The following is a 17,981-nucleotide window of genomic DNA, read 5'->3' as shown; positions in this document are numbered from 1 at the left end:
AGCTGTGGACGCCTACAAAACGGCCATTTTGGAGACCCAACTTACGAATGGAATGGTTGCTTCAATGATTGGTTCCATCGTTTGGAAAAATGTGTCAAATTTCGCGGAGAATACTTCGAAAAGCAATAAATACATTTTTAAATAGTAATGTTAGTAATTTTCAGTGCTGCCCTCGTAGCTATCTACTGGTGAATATCCAAATCGATGGAAGTAGGTATCTACTCGTTCCAGAGATTAGAACCTATAAACATACAAACATAACCTTCTTATAATATTGAAAGTAGATAAGAAGGTATTTATGGTGACAGAGATAATAGCATTATAGTGCATGTTTAAATGTAAACCAAGAAATAATGTATTTTCCTTGTCGATATATAAATGGGAAAACCAGTTTGAAATTGATATTTGGCGTCTCACCACTGTAGATGTGTCATTAAATTATATTATTTATTGATTTAGAAAAAAATACATTAAAATTGTGGTGTATTTTATGTAAATATTGTAACGATGTTGAAACTAACTTGGATTGTGTTGTTATTCCATCTTTACTTCTTAAACTGTCGTAAGTAAATCATCACTACATAGTATAAAACAAAGTCGCTTTCTCTGTCCCTATATCCCTATGTATGCTTAAGGCGAAGAGTAAACAGAAAACACGCAAACATGGTGTTTTTAGACAAATTTTGTGGTGAAAGCATAGCATTCCGAGCTATGAACACTACTTAATCCTGTTACACATATCCTTAAGTCTTATTTGTAGGTTGCTAGTGCTTGCTGTTGGTTCAAGTTAACACTGCCGAGCCTTTTTGAACTACCACTTTTCTTTAAAGTTAAACAAGTTTTTTGGCATGGCGTGACGCATTTTTTGGTACTTCTCTCAGAAAAGTTATTCTTATAGCTTGTACTTGTACACCATGTTTGCGTGCTTTCTGCTTACTCTTCGCCTTAATGAAAACGTGCTTTTCAGCGCGACTATGTAGGTATCAGTAATTATAATTAAGTTACGATAAATAATTGTATGATAGTACATAGTTCATGGTTTAGGGAAAGAAGAATTGTTTTACTGTAAATTTAACGCGTGCGGGGCACGGGCAGTTATGAATAAGTCAAAACTACGGGATCCATTTTAATCATTTTTTCAGTGAATGACACAGGCTATAAAGGGTGTCCCAAACTTATGGGACATGAAGGGAAAGTACCTTAAATATCGAAGATAGGCTATTTTACTGAAAGAAGACTTTATGTTATTTTTAAAAGTTAGTAATTCTGCATTCAAAGATTTTCTAAAAAATACTTGTCTCGTTAGAAGAGTTATTAGTTTTTGGCCATTCTTTCGATTGGCATCATAAGAGTAGGGGTGGTTTTTTTTTACATTTCAGTCGGTTCGATTCCCAGACGAGGCAAGTAATTTTTAGAAAATCTTTGAATGCAGAATTACTAACTTTCAAAAATAACATAAAGTCTTATTTCAGTAAAATAGCCTATCTTCGATATTTAAGGTACTTTCCCTTCATGTCCCATAACTTTGGGACACCTGTATACTTTACACCCGTGCGAAGCCGGAGCGGGCCGCTAGTTGTAATAATAAATTATATTAATACGTAAAGTGAAAGCGTTGTAGGCCTTTCTTATTTAAATTGTGCGAACGTATGAAGGTGATATTTAGCACAGTTATAGCTTATATGGAGAAGAAGTGCATATACCTATTTGTCTTTTATAAAATACCTTATAAATACATTAGATTAATTAAAATAAATATTACACACACTACTGCTTGTCATTTGTCTATTATGTATATGTGTGTCATTACACGAAATACACAGACATACATAAAAGAGGTATTATAGTCTATGACAAATAAGCCCTAATTAAGTTCAAACTTATAAATTTAATGAATTTTGATCGAATTTCGTCCTCTGGGCGACTGCCAGCTAGTACAAGCCGGTCAACATAACTCGGGACCTAAGTCGAGAAGCGACCATTCTCCCGCAATCCCCACCCCGCTGTCGTCCTGTTAGTACCGTTAGCATGTAGCAACTTAACTAATTATTTTTAGTTGTACGGAATATTTTTAAGGAGAAAAACAATTGGGATATTTTTTAAATTTTTTTGTAATATTATAAGGTATGCGTACATTATCGACATTACGCCCGGTAGTCTAACATTAAACGTCCTATAACTCAAAAAGTATGGACATTAGAAAAAAAGTTTTGAACAAAAGTTGGTAGAAAATAAACTGATCTTTTAAAATGGGTAGATGCTTTTCATTATTAATCCAATATTTTAAGAGTTATCGGTCAAAATAGAAAAACCGGGTTATTAAATGGGTCACAAATCGCAAACAGTATGTTTTAAAAATAAGTTTACAGGAAATAAAAGATTTTTGATTTGATATTTCGGTTATTTTCTACAATAACAATAATCGGTTTTCATAACTTGTGCCCTAAAGTACATAGCACAGACATAGATCCAAGCAGATAACGCAAATCCCTCCGCCTGTATGAAAACCAAGCGTACCCTTTATTAGTACCTACTGTCACGTCGATAAAAATGTCAGTGCATCGAGCCTAACGTTTAGCTTCTCCTTATTACCTCATCATTAGTTGACATTTCCAGTACATCAATAGTCGGTATTGCTTATTACTAAAATCGGCAATGTATTATAAATCATAATAAAAAATAAAATAAAAGCGTCAAAGGAAGAGCATTGCTCCTCTTTTTGACACGAGAAGTACATACATCCAGAGATCAGTGTCTGTGGTACATAGTTTCCAAAATATCGGCCAAAAACTTTTTTTTCACGTGCTCCACCTGGATCTGGCAGCATTTTGTGATTTTTTGTTCTCAGTAAGTGACCCTAAGCCTTACAAAAAAAAAATTGATCAAACATTTTGCACGAGATTAGATAAATTCTATTTTTACTGGCCTACTTGATATAAACCGCTTTTTTGAGCTTTTCTTGCTGACTCTACTTCCAAGAACTGTCATTCGAGCCAAATCCCGAGTTAAGTTGACCGCGATATATCGATAAACAAGACCGCGAATATGTCTCCGTAGACTTCTTCGTTTGTAAGCCGTAAAGAACTAACACTAATTAAATATCAATGCAACCCGAATTTAAATCGTTTCATAATCACTGATATTAAAATTATAATAATCATTGTTATACAACGTAGGTACTGCGTAATTAGATTATCCGTTTTGAGCGCCTATTTATACTTCACGTGGTATATTTTGTATGTTTCAGTCGTCTTACCCTCACATGCAGCATGCCGCGTGGACTCACTGGATGGTTTATGTAAACCAATAAAATCCTGTAGATATGCAATGAAATTATTAATGAATAATGACGCAGTAAAATTAGCTACTATGTTTTGTGGTCATCATAATGACACTGTAAAGGTAACAATTATAATTGCATTGCGATGTTTTAAGAGTCACACTTTGAGTCATACTGGTTAAAAACAGCATTGGTGTAATACTGTCTTTACAAGAAGAGAGTATCTAGCAGTAAACAGAAAAATATCGCGAATTTCTACAGAGTGGTTTCAACTTATATGTAACCATAGATACAATAGATACAATCTTTGTATACAGTATGTATATTGAAAACAAAACAATACTTAAAATTATATTATCAAGAAACTAAAACTATCATTACGGGGAAGTGTACCAACAATACTGTAGGTTGTAATATACTCTCTCTGAGATACAAAATGGCACTATCTTGGACTTACATGAATTTCGCCGACGGAGTAGCTACCGGAGTTTAGTATAAGCCTCCGATACATTTGAAATACGGAACCCTTAAAACCACAATGTTTAAAACATCGTACAAAATTATTTCAGGTATGCTGTCCTATATTGAACGACGAGAGAAAATTAACAAAGCATCGATTGTCCAAAAGAGGGATATTAGACAATTTACAAGATAATAGGATACATTTCTTTGAGGATACAGGAAGATCCATAATTCAAGAAGAGCCGTCAACAGAAAGAGACTTAGGAGCAAACGCATCACAAGATAACAGGATACATTTCCTTGAGGAAAATTCATTGACTACAAGACCAGAAGTTCATCAGTCAGACAAACAGAGAATGTCCTCTATTACACAAAGAGCCATAAAGAATGAAGTATTGCCTAATCTTGATGAATGTGGAAAACAAATAACTGATAATCTGGAAAGCAGAATTGTAAATGGAGATATTTCTGAAATAGGCGAGTTTCCATGGATTGTGCGGCTCAAACTGAAACGAGGTACTTATAAAATATTTAAAAAAAACAAGCATATTCTATTAAGTATTTCAAACATTTTCAAATCTTGTAACGTTTAATTTGCAATTAACAATTTTACATGAAAGATTCATTTTTTAATAGTTTTAGTTACCACAAGATATGCTAGGTCAACTGCATCATCCGTAGATCTGCCACCGCTAAAACTATACTGATTCTTAGCAAGTGTGCCATTAGATCCTGAATAGTTGACTAGTCTTATATTGACTACTTTTACTATAATTTTAGAAAGAGCAGCATGTCTTTGGATACACGGTTGAGGTTTATCACCTGCTTTAAATATTAACACTTCGTTGGCTTTTATGAATTCATCAGCACCTATACCTGTAGATATACTTAAATTACAAATAAACATACATGTTCCACCTAATAAGTGGAGCAGGTATTCGTCTACTTAATTGGTATAAACCCGTTGATAATAAACTAATATTTCAGTAATTCGTGAAGTTATGGACCTATTTATAACTATTTAGCTCTATAAATGTAGGTACATAGTTTTATTTCTACAAGTGGGGCTGGAAGGATACAGTGCTTAATCAGTAAACAGGCAATGTGTTAAGTATGGCAAAACAAAGCTATCGAATGAAATAGAATTGTTTCCAACGTTCTCGAAATGGCAGACAAGGAATTCAACATGGCCGTTGTGAAAAATATAAATTCAACAAAATGGATATAATTTGCAAGGTTCTTGGGATAGTAAAGAACGAGGTGTAGTATATTCTTCAATATTATCGGCTCTTAGACACACGCGTCCACTCACTCTCGTCGCTCACAGCGGACTGCTGTATCACGACCACACGTGCGCTAGAGATGACATAATGCTTCCTTCTCTTTCACTCACATACATTACAACGAGTACATTGACTTAGACAACTAACTTTCAGCTGACATTGATTTATGGTCATCATGAAATCAGATACACTACATCCCTTCCTTATTTTATTAATTTTTGTCTAAGGAAATAATTTACAAATTCTTATTTGATCAATTTATTAACACCCTAGCTTCTGATTACATGATCGCAAAATCAACTACAATTTTATTAATATATATCAGTATACATAAAATTATTTATGATCTTCAATTTAATCCTGATCATCCTCAACCTCCTCTCCTGAACTTCCCCCAACTGCCATTTCTAAATTCTGTTCATCGACTTCTTTGTTCACGGATTTCCACTCTCCCTCCACTTTTTTCAAATGCAATATGTTGCGTCTTAACTGCTGTCCTGTTTCATCGTTCTGTACTTCTACGTCTCCCCCGTTTTTGGACTTCACCGTATGCGTAGCTGTATCAAAATTTAGACTAAGTTTATTGGATTTATTGGCATTTTTTACATACACCTTATCTCCCACATGTATATCAACATCACGTGCTCTTCGTCTTTTATCTGCATATTCTCTCCCTTTTTCTTTTTGTTCTTTGTCTTTATCTCGTACATCCATGTCTCCAAAACTTTGTTCTGCAATATCTATCATCGGAATCTTGTCTCTAAATTTCCTTTGAAAAAATAGCTCTGCCGGGGTTTTCCCAGTCACACTATGTGGCGTGCTATTGTACATTGTCAAATACTCCGTCAATGCTTCTTTCCAGCATTTTCTCTCTACTTGACATATTTTGAGACGTTTAATGATATCCCTGTTCTGTCGCTCCACCTCTCCATTCTGTTGCGGCCAATAAGGTATTGAATTGAATAGTTTTATATCATTTTCATAGCAGAAATCCTTGAATTCTGTACTAACAAATTGTTTGCCGTTATCGGAAGTTATGGAAACTGGATGTCCTAAACGGCTAAAAATCTCTTTAAGTAAGCAAATCATTTTCTTACTGCTTATGTCTCGACATACTTTGATTTCCTTGTATCTCGAATAGTAATCAATTACAACCAGAAGGTAATCACCACTCGGTAACGGACCTAAAAGGTCTATGGCGATATCAACCCAGGATTGGGTGGGTAATTCTCTCCTCTTGAGTGGGTGTGGTGGATTTGGTGCCGATACCAGTGTGCATCCTTTACAGGACCGTACTAAATTTTCCTTACAGAGTCATCCCATTTTTTATTAAATACGCCCTGTTTCACTTTTTGTATTCCAGCGTCAGTCTTCGAATGTTCTTCAATATCTTTTAGCGATACGGCTATTGGTCTAGCATGCTCAATAATATTCTGGACGTAGTCTCTGTATTGAGTCTTATCATGAGTAAAAGCACATAATCTAGACAAGGGGTCAGCTATATTATTTTTTCCAGGACGATAAATGACATTATATCTATAGGATTGAAGTCTCAGTATCCAACGCTCAATCCGCGCACAAGGTTTGGATTTCGGACCGAATATAACCTCAAGAGGTTTATGGTCAGTGATTAAGTCGAATTCCTTGCCGTACAGAAACATGTGGAAGTGCTCCACAGCCCACACCAATGCCAAAGCCTCCTTTTCAGTTTGGCAATACCGACGTTCACAATCACTGAGAGTTTTGTTTCCAAACCCAATAATGCGTGGACCACTTTTATTTGTCTGAACTAGGATTGCTCCAAGCCCGACTGGGCTAGCATCTGCAAATACCATCGTTTTATCGTCCACATTGTAGTACCCCAAATTTGGTATGTCACTCAATGCGGCCTTCAAAGCACAAAAGGCCGTTTGTTGACTTTTCCCCCAAGAATCCCTAATATCAGCATTTCTGGCTGATTTTTGACGAAGCAATAGTTTCAACGGTTCTGTAAGAGTAGCCATATTAGGAATCCATTTTCCAATGTAGTTAATAAGCCCTAAAAAGCTTTGTACTTCCGAAATGTTAACAGGAGTCCTAAAATCTTTTATAGCCGATACATATTTGTCAAGTGGTCGGATTCCTTGATCTGACAACTCATGTCCTAGAAATTGAACTTTGGTTGTTCCGTAGATACATTTATCTTCTCTTAGCATTATGTGATTCGCCCTTATTGTTTCTATTACTTTTTGCAGCCGTTTGTCATGTTCTGCCTTATCCTTTCCATATACCAAGATGTCATCAATAAAGTTGACAACCCCTTCGCATTCAATTAAGACCCTTTCGAGATTCTTCTGAAACATTTCCGGCGCACAGGTTATGCCAAACATCAACCTCTTAAAACGATATAATCCTTTTCCAGATATGAATGTTGTTATATGTCTTGAGCCGGATACAAGCTCCAATTGATGAAAGGCATCCTTTATATCTAATTTGCTGAACATTTTAGCATTTTGGATTTTCGGTAGTAGCTGTTCCATGGTTGGTAGTGGGTGATTTTCTCGCTTGATTGCCAAATTTGCACGCCTCATATCAATACAGAGACGAACATCCCCATCAGCTTTCAAAATCGGCACTACCGGCGATATCCATTCAGACGGTCCTTCTACTTTTTCTATTATATCTTTTTGAAGTAGTTCATCGATTTTTGAATTGATTTTTTCTTCAAGTGGAATCGGTATTCGTCTATAAGGTTGTGCGACTGGTTTAACATCAGTATTAATTGGTATTTGTATTTGAACATTTTTGAATTTAGGGAAAGGTGTCGTCTCGACTTGATTTATGTCTAATCCGAGTTTTAATACGCCTAACGCTATTGCAGTTGCCTTACCTAATAAATTACGTGTCCCTTTACATATTACGTAAAAGTTGGTGTTTTGTGTTTTTGATCCCACGTGGATATCTGCATTAAAAGATGTTAATAACTTGAGAGGAACTTCACTTCCATAAGCAACAAATGTTTTTTTTGGACTTTTTACTTCTTTTCCTGTCTTCAAAATTTTTTCTTTAATTTCAAACCATGTCTTGTCTGTTATTAAATTATATTGACATCCTGAATCAATAAGCATCTCTACTTGAGTTCCACCTACTAAGCAGGTGATTGTATCATTAGGGAGAACATTAAAAACATAATCAATTTTGTTTTCTATCGCGTTCGCTTGGTCTGTATTTTTAACTCTTTGGCTCGACTTCTTTGATCTTTTCGCGTCTACGTTCATTTCCGCTTTGGTATCTTTATTGCTTCGTTTTAAGCCTGTTCCTCTACACTGAGATTGATAATGCCCCACCTTTTTACATTTAATACATATTTTCCCTTTTGCTGGGCACTTCGCATCGAAAGCCAGATGATTCCAGCTACCACATCGGAAACACGTCTTTTTTCTATTATTTATGAATGTCTTTTCCGTCGCTTGTGTATCGATTTTTTGAATAGTTTGGTCTTTTCCTTTCTGGCTGAAATCACCTAATTGACGCTCTACCACCTCTAGAGTATTTGCTTCGTTTATTACTTCACTTAAGGTAATTTTCTCGCCTGCCCGGAGCACTTTCTTCCTGAGTTCTTCCGATGAACACTTTTCAATTATCTGGTCAATCAAACTGTCATCGATATCCGTAAATTGACATTTCAAAGCTTGTTGTCTTAGTCGAACTAAATATTTTTCAAATTTCTCGTTTTCATCTTGTTTTATTTGTCTGAATAGGTGTCTCTCATACCGTTTATTTTGTCTAGGTGCAAAATATTCATCTAACTTCTTTATTGCTACTTCAAACACATCTATGTCACCATCATCTATCGCCTGAACGTAACCACCCGGTAAATTAAACAGTATTTCTTGAAGTTCTTGCCCTCCCCAATGCAACAAACTTGCGCGTTTTTTTGAACTAGTATTAATATCAGCCGTTTCCAAGTAAATATATAAACTTCTTTTCCAACGTTCCCATCTAGCTCCAACAGATCCTGCTTCACCATCGCATTCAAATTTTTCCAAAGTAAGGCTCGACATCGTATTTTAATCTGTGGACAGTTAAATAAATAAAGAATGTCATATTTTGGTCATCAAATGAGCATCATGCTTTTAATAACCTGACACATTCATTATTTATTCCTTGCATTATTCAACTAACGCTATAGTTTTAATTTAAACTAACAATATCTAATGAGTTGTCTTTGAACTTCAGTAAACGGCGTTACCCATATACAAACTTCGGGTTACGCGCGTAACCCGAATACAACACTACATAGTACCTTTCACACACATGATACACCTACGTCGCATCACATGTATTACAGGCATCACCTGAACTAAATTATATAACGAAGTCCTTACAGGCATCACCTGTTTGCGGACTACCAGGCATCATCTGGTAAAACACGTATGTCACATCACATCATGTTTTGACAGGCATCACCTGTACTGAATTATGTTACGAAGCCCTTACAGGCATCACCTGTTTCCGGACTACCAGGCATCATCTGGTAAAACACGTATGTCACCTCACATCATGTTTTGACAGGCATCACCTGTACTGAATTATGTTACGAAGTCCTTACAGGCATCACCTGTTTCCGGACTACCAGGCATCATCTGGTAAAACACGTATGTCACCTCACATCATGTTTTGACAGGCATCACCTGTACTGAATTATGTTACGAAGTCCTTACAGGCATCACCTGTTTCCGGACTACCAGGCATCATCTGGTAAAACACGTATGTCACCTCACATCATGTTTTGACAGGCATCACCTGTACTGAATTATGTTACGAAGTCCTTACAGGCATCACCTGTTTCCGGACTACCAGGCATCATCTGGTAAAACACGTATGTCACCTCACATCATGTTTTGACAGGCATCACCTGTACTGAATTATGTTACGAAGTCCTTACAGGCATCACCTGTTTCCGGACTACCAGGCATCATCTGGTAAAACATGTATGTCACCTCACATCATGTTTTGACAGGCATCACCTGTACTGAATTATGTTACGAAGTCCTTACAGGCATCACCTGCGTGCGGTTCACGCTACGTACCCTACGTAAGTAATAACCCTGAAGTAATATCTAATTGAATCTACACACTTCTATTAAAACTAGATCCAAAATGAAACTATGAAAATTTTGTAAAGGGCTGTCAAAATCTTAATTCCTAGTTATTGAACTGAAATATTTCCATTCGAATAGTAGGTATGATTTTCAGAAAACTACAATTTAATTCTCAGGTCTTGTACGGTGGTAATGAAAGTGAAGTGAAAGTTACCACCCCGTATCGAAGTAAGCCAGAGAAATTTACCTTAGCTATATTTAAGACGTTATCTTTTATTTAATTAACAAAAGGTAATTCTTCTAAATATTGACGGTAGCATAAAATTATAAAAGAAAATTTCATTTGAATTCAAACCATTGTGGTTTACACAATTACACAAACTAATATAATAATTAGACACGGTTCTTACCGTTCACTTACCGTAGTCTTCTACGTGCAATTCAAAACAATTACGTTAATCGACAAAAGTGAACTGTAACCCACAGACCAACAAATAAAAAAGAACAAATTTCGAAATCCTCGAAAATTATAACCTACAGTATCAACAAAACAATTATCATGTGGTTGTCTCGCATCATAGATAACTATTTAACTACTAAACGAATAGGATATTTGCTTTTCCGTATTTGTACTTAAAATTTAATTAGTATTTATTCTTTCTTTTTCTTATTTTTTTAAAATTATAATAACTCACAGTAGTCCTGCAGTTTGTCCTCGTCGCCAAAATGTAGTATATTCTTCAATATTATCGGCTCTTAGACACACGCGTCCACTCACTCTCGTCGCTCACAGCGGACTGCTGTATCACGACCACACGTGCGCTAGAGATGACATAATGCTTCCTTCTCTTTCACTCACATACATTACAACGAGTACATTGACTTAGACAACTAACTTTCAGCTGACATTGATTTATGGTCATCATGAAATCAGATACACTACACGAGGTTTTGATTATTTTTGAAATTTAAGATGGCTGCCGCTCAAAATATGTAATTTACATAATATTGATATCGTGTTGAAGTTTCTCGTAGTCGCAAAGAATGAATCCTTTTTAATAGAGATATGCGGACGAAGCCAATGCGGTCCAAAGATAGTAATGAAAGATAAACGGGACCATATGTATTGGTATAATATAGAATATTGCTTAGATCAATTTAAATTTAAAATGACTATATAGTAACTCTGGATAGTTAAGGATTAATATATTGTTTACAGCCACAAGTGCTTCAGTACGATACGCCTGTGCAGGCACCCTCATAACGGACCGCCATGTGTTGACAGCGGCGCATTGCCTCGTGGATGGCATTCAATTGTAAGGTTCTTATAAAATTCTTCTACCGCACCTTCTTCCATAATTGAAGTGAAACTTCTTTGCGCACATTAGGGTAAAATTTTTAGGTATGAAACGCGACACAAACATGTTTTTGTCCGAGAACTTGGGAGAGAGCGATTAAGACCGATTGAGAGAGAATGAGAAAGGGCAAACGTAGCATGAAGCACATAGCCATGAAGCGAGAGCACATGAGTGAATTAAAGTGGCGAGAGTAGGAAGAGAACGAGTTAGAGCGAGCGAGAGAGAAAGGGAGATCATGAAAAAATATTGGTTGATATATTCGTTTAGTAATTAAAAATTAGAACTTTAGATGGCGATTCTGTCGCATAACGTCTTATACTACAGTAAACGTAGATCTTTTTAAATATTTATCTACGCCCATGCATTAAATCCTCTATTAAAGATTCTGAAACAGTTAGCTTATTGCCAACATTAAAACACCCAATGTTCTAATAACCATACATCATGCAAACGAGTGTTGTACTGAATTTCATAACAACACTCCTATGTATTTTTTTCGATCCCTTCGTGCGCAAAGAGTTTCAACAGACAGCCACATTCTTATTGCTCGATGCGTGGTATCTGTATGAATTTCAAAAAAAGAACATTTTCGTTTACGCACGTTCCACACTACCAGAACATCGCGCGCTGTAAAAAAAAGTAGGTTATTCGAATCCCCACCATTTATCTTCGATTTTTTTTATTGTTTTGTTTACAAAAAATGAGCGATTCATTTTAAACGCTGCAAAAGAACATTATATTCGAGTGAATTTTAATCATTGCACTATACAAAATGTAAATTACTACTAAAATAAATAATTGTTTCATTAATACTTATTTTATTTGTATAAAATCAGTAATGAATGATATTAGGTTACTACTAGAACTGGTGTTTTAATGTTAGCAGTAAGCTAACTGTTCCAGAATCTTTTAGAGGATTCATATTCTGGGTGTAGATAAAGTTTTGTATGCAACTGTTGATAATTAGGTATTAAAACACTCATGTGATACTATTATCACATTCGTGTTTTAATACCCCTTATTACACAACAGTTGCATAAATAACTATGATTTACCTTATCAGTAGTATCTATACTTACAGTGTTACCAGTGAGCTAAATATTATAAATACATTTTAATATTTCCTAAAATATTAGATTTAGAGATTACAGATTAGTATATATAAACGAGATTTAACAAAAGTTTCTCAAAGAAGTTTCACTTCTAAATCTGTACTTTGTACGCACCTTATACCTTTTCAGGAAGCAGTTGAATAATTGTTGGTTATGGGATTATGGAAATTGTTCTAAAAATTTTTAAAATATGAGAACTTGTATGCAAATGATATTGAATTCTGTGTAATATATTTTAAAATAATTATCTCCACTAGCAGTCACTTCTTTTGCAAAATGTTAAGAATGTAAACAAATTTTTAATGTTAATTTTGTTACCCCAGTACAAATAATTCTAGCTTTTAAATTCCTAGATAAAAAAAACTGCTTATGTGTCATGTACTTATGTAAAAATATAAACATATAACAATATGTTCGAAAATTGTTGTTATAGCACCATGTCTTACAATAGTTATATAAAACATAGCGTCTTTCCTGACCAACCGGAACTGGAATATTTAAATCGAGACGCACTACCAACCAGAATAAACATATCTGTTTCAGTATAGATACTTAATAAATTAAGAATGAATTTATTATGATTTATTAGTATTCGATATAAATGGAAGTAGACCTCTTAAGACACCTCTCAATATTAGGGTACCGCAAGGGTTTATTTTCGGACAACTTTTCTTCCTTTAACGATCTAAGAAATCTTGTAGAAAAAAAGGTAGTATTTTTTACGGATGACAAGTCACTCATATTGAAAGTAAAAAGACAGCAAATTACGTATGACGAAGTTAGCTATATTTCTGAAAAAACATTACTAGTAATATAATTCCATACCCTAGATATACAATTATCTTTTATTGTTGTGTTTTATTTTGTAATATAAAAATAGTGGTATGCTATAGTAAAAACTCTACATAGAATTATGAGAAGTAAAATTTTTGTAATTGTTTTAACAGAGTATCCGTGCGTTTAGGGGAATGGGATGCTTCAATGAAAAAAGATTGCTACCTGGACACATGTTCAGACACGCCTATTGTCCGTAGATTTGATAATATTATGATATACCCTGATTTTAACAATGAAACCCGATATCTTGGAGCAGACATTGCAATAATACGATTAGACCAACCAGTCACCTTTACTAGTAAGTATAATATTACATAATTACATTATATAATATAATCTTACATAATTATATATACGAACTATGTTTACTTAAGGTTAAAAAATATGTTACGGTACATGTTAAATGTTACAAGTCACTTACATTCACTGTATCAACTCAAACAATAACTCTTTTCGTTAATATTCGTTCTTTACAAAAAACGGATGGTTTTGATTATTCTACATTATTGGTATTTATTTCGTTCCAAAGAGTTTTAAATAGCCAATATATGTTACTGGCACTTAAAAGGAGACTCTGGTTATGAAAAAAGTTAAGTCCATAAAAGCTTTTGTTTATAAAAAATAATGACACCTTTTTAAGTTTGACGTAACTTTGTTTTTGAACTAAAAGTTTATCAGGCAGCTAAAACTAATTTTTCGTTATTTTAAGTAGAATTGTTTATTTTTGTTGCATAATTGCCTGATTGTGACTCAAAGCAGATATCTTTGTGATTCGATTTTAATAGCTGTATGAGCTTGTAAAATTCGTAGTTCAACCGTCCAAACCTCCAAAAAAGAGATAAAATCCGCGCAGAAAAGGTACTGGGAAAAAACGGAGCATACTACCCCGAAATGGCCGTTTTTAGTGATTCAGGAGCTGAGGAATCGCAAATGCAATTCCATAGACCTCAAAAAATCTTTGAAGAGGTACAAACAGGACAACAAAGCCTTTGGACTGTGACGAGGAGGCTCTTAGCGGCGTTAATTTTTTAAATTTTTATTTTTTTTAATGGATTTTTTACTAGAAATTACATTACCATTAAAATACTCGTTGTCTTAATTTCATTGCACCCATAAAAATCTTCATTTTAACATGGCACTCTGTGTATACTCGTATTGACTAAAACACCGATTCTAGATTAGCTGATCAACATGAGTAATATTCGTTTATCCTGTACATTATCGCGCTCCACAGTCGGTCACGATCACAGCCAGATTTTCCACTAACTCCCCGAAAGAATTCTTCTTTTATCAATTACGTTGATTTTTATACAATCGAACAAACAAAACAAGAGGGCTTGGGTCATCGTGCAAGTGTTTACAACGAGCACATAACAATGTGAGTAACTAAAGGCTTACTCATGCGACATAACTCGGTTAACAAATTCACGTCAACACCCGCCGCTTTAGGTGTATCACATGTACATTAAAGGTTCCTAAAAAGATTAAATTCATGTTATCCATTGTATCAAAAATTTACAGGTTTGGCGTTTAATTTAAAGTAAATTGGGCGTGCTCTGCGAATCCGATAGATTATACCACAGGATTATACCTACATATAAATTTGCAATGGGTCCCACACGCACAGAACACTTTTACTCTCACACGCTTCTTTGCGACAAAATTTAAATCAAATCAAAAGAAAAATGAATTTGCAAGGTTAGCGTGGAGATAAAAGATAAATCTAAGATTTATATTTCTTCAAAATATATATAATGTTATATTTAAATTACATATCCTCTATTAAGACATATTTATTTAAATAAACAATATTTTATAAACCATAATTTTATTTTCAATATAATTATCTACACAAATACTTATAGTGAGTGATATAATATTTAGAATAGTTTTATATTAATAGTTTCGATGTTTCACATCTACCGTATCACGAATCGATTCCATTTTATAAGTGCAATTTTTTTTTATAAGTGCTAAATTCAAAATTAAAATTAAATCGTTCATTTAGTTTTACAATTTATATTCAGTAAAAGAAACATACAAAAATGTTTTCTAAAATATTTATTAAAGATTGTAGACATAAGTGTACTCTAGCAGATCTGATCAGAATCAGATATATTTTTTTTTTTCACAGATTACGTCAGACCTGTCTGCCTTCCTACAGACCCGTATGTCGCGAACAAAGAATTCAAAAAAGAACTAGAATTTAAGACAGCTGGATGGGGACTTACAGAAAACGGTAAATATAAAAACAAAATAAAACCCTCCGTAGTTTCCATGAGTAACTTGTTAGTTTAGGTTTTTGTTGCATATGTTACCGGCGTTCTGTAATCAATGCATAAAATATTAATTAATTTATGGTCCCTACTCCCTATATATATTTTTTTTTATGGAATAGGAGGACAAACGATCGTACGGGTCACCGCCGCCCACAATCTCTTGCAACACCAGATGAATCACAGGAGCGTTGCCGGCCTTTAAGGAAGGTGTACGCGCTTTTTTTGAAGGTACCCATGTCGTATCGTCCCGGAAACACCGCACAAGGAAGTTCATTCCACAGCTTTGTAGTAAGTGGAAGAAAGCTCCTTGAATAACGCACTGTGGAGGACCGCCACACATCCAGATGGTGAGGATGATAACCTAACTTGTGGCGTGTCGTGCGAAGGTGGAATTAGGCGGCAGGAATCAGGTTAAACAGCTCTTCGAAACACTCCCCGTGATAAATTTGGTAGAAGACACACAATGAAGCGACGTCTCTACGCAACGCCAAGTGATCCAGCCGTTCACAGAGCACTGGTTTTTTTTTTTTTTTTCAATTTTTCAACAATTCGATATAGGTTCTTTTATGTATTTAGTATTTATTTTATTAAAGGCTTACGAACTAGATATGCTATAAACTGTCATTTCACTTATTTATTTATTTTGCAGGGGTTCCTTCCCAAATAAAAAGAAAGACTACTTTGGGGTTCGTTCCAAAGCGCGTGTGTCGTAATATAATCTCAAAATATTACAAAAGACAATCGTCTGTAGATTTTTGGATCTGCGCTGGTGGGAAAAATGGAACGGACACATGTGCAGGTGATTCCGGTGGCCCTCTCTTAGGTCGCATTGAAAAGGACAATAGAACTAATTGGTACTTGTATGGAGTGACCAGTGTTGGTGCATCGCGATGTGGGACAGAGAGACCTACTCTGTATACAAGAATCACAAAAGTAATGGACTGGATCCTTGATAATATCCGAACAAGTTAATATTGTACTTTTAATATTTATAAAAATAAATTAATAGTAGTAGGTCATTATAAAATAAAGCGTTTTATTTTGTCACACTCATTTTTAAACAGTATTATTTTAGTGTATGCTGTTCATGATTATTTTTACTTAGTTGTTAGTTATTAGTTGGATTATTTTGTCAGTCTTCATGGGCATGAAGACTCCGAACGAACTATGGAGAATTGGTGAAGGCCGCCATCCATCCATCCATCTTTTTCCACGTTTTTCTATTTTCGCGCAGATTCATCCAGGTTTTCCCAGCGATATCTGCAATATCGTCAGTCCGTCTTTTTGCCAGCCAACCTTTCGTTTACCTGATGGTACGTTCCACCTTGTGGCTCTTAGAGTGCACCTATCACCTGTTAGGCTGGCTCGGTGACCAAACGAATGCCACTTTCTTACTTTAAAATACTTATTTCCATTGTTTTTACCCTGTTGTGATATACTGTTTCGCTTTTTTTGCGAAGGACCGACATGGTAGGAGACAGCTGGTATCAAAGACGTTAATAAAACAAATAAAAATTGGTTTTTAATCGACTTTAAAAAAATACCGATTGAATTGATAATCTCCTCCAGGTTATCAATTCGATCTTTATTTTTTTATGTATGTACACTGGTTGATTACTCTGAGATTTATGATCCGATTTACGTAATTCTTGCGTAATTCAATGCAGAATAAATGCCATGGTCCCATAAACATTTTACATACTTTGGGCCAGTAGTTTTTTTTTATGAAAATTTTTGTTTACGTGGCTGATATAATTGTTTTATGTGTGCGGTTATTGTTGGAGTTTTCATTCAAGTTGATTATATATTTTAATTATTAACTGACACTAAATAGTAAAAAATAAAAAATAAAACGTTTAAAAAAAAGACTTCAAAAACTGAAAAGTATCAAATAACTAAAAAAATAACTTAATACACAAACCTTAACCTTTAATATTAATAAAATACTATTATTTGTAAGTGCTACATATTGATAGCTTTGAAGTCGGTGCCAAGCCAAATGTAATAGTAGGTACCTACACTCGCGTGACTATGAGCGGGATAGCTTCGTCTAGAACAAAACCCAAGCGGACAGACACCCGTGGTCAGACAACCTTAATAATTACAGTAAGTAAACTGTTTCTAATATTAAGTTTTATTTTGTTTAGGGCTTGGCACCGACTTAAAACCTATCAATATGAAGCACATACGAATAATAGTATTTTATTAATATTAAAGGTAAAGGTGCACAAGAGGTGTATTAAATTAATTTTTGAGTTATTTGATACTTTTCAGTTTTTGAAGTCG

At 34.7% G+C, this 17,981-nt stretch overlaps 1 protein-coding gene across 1 annotated transcript; it reads left to right on the top strand.

Moving 5' to 3' along the window:
- Positions 1–396: 396 nt before the first annotated feature.
- Positions 397–16,720, top strand: LOC126972522 (phenoloxidase-activating factor 3-like). Its single transcript, XM_050819339.1, has 7 exons — positions 397–562; positions 3,248–3,402; positions 3,850–4,258; positions 11,329–11,425; positions 13,527–13,714; positions 15,551–15,655; positions 16,345–16,720. The coding sequence occupies exons 1-7, from the start codon at positions 508–510 to the stop codon at positions 16,665–16,667; spliced, it is 1,332 nt and encodes a 443-aa protein (XP_050675296.1). The 5' UTR covers positions 397–507; the 3' UTR covers positions 16,668–16,720.
- The last annotated feature ends 1,261 nt before the right edge of the window (positions 16,721–17,981 follow it).

Source organism: Leptidea sinapis, chromosome 26, assembly GCF_905404315.1.
Source record: "Leptidea sinapis chromosome 26, ilLepSina1.1, whole genome shotgun sequence".
NCBI classification, from domain to species: domain Eukaryota; kingdom Metazoa; phylum Arthropoda; class Insecta; order Lepidoptera; family Pieridae; genus Leptidea; species Leptidea sinapis.
Note: the sequence above shows the minus strand (reverse complement) of the source record. Positions and strands in the feature narration are given on the sequence as shown.

Bases quoted from the DNA above. Each gene is read 5' to 3' on its own strand.
- LOC126972522 (XM_050819339.1), top strand. From the start codon at position 508: ATGTTGAAACTAACTTGGATTGTGTTGTTATTCCATCTTTACTTCTTA. The intron at 563-3,247 runs GTAAGTAAATCA...TGTATGTTTCAG, and splicing joins TCTTTACTTCTTAAACTGTC to TCGTCTTACCCTCACATGCA. The intron at 15,656-16,344 runs GTAAATATAAAA...TTTATTTTGCAG, and splicing joins ATGGGGACTTACAGAAAACG to GGGTTCCTTCCCAAATAAAA.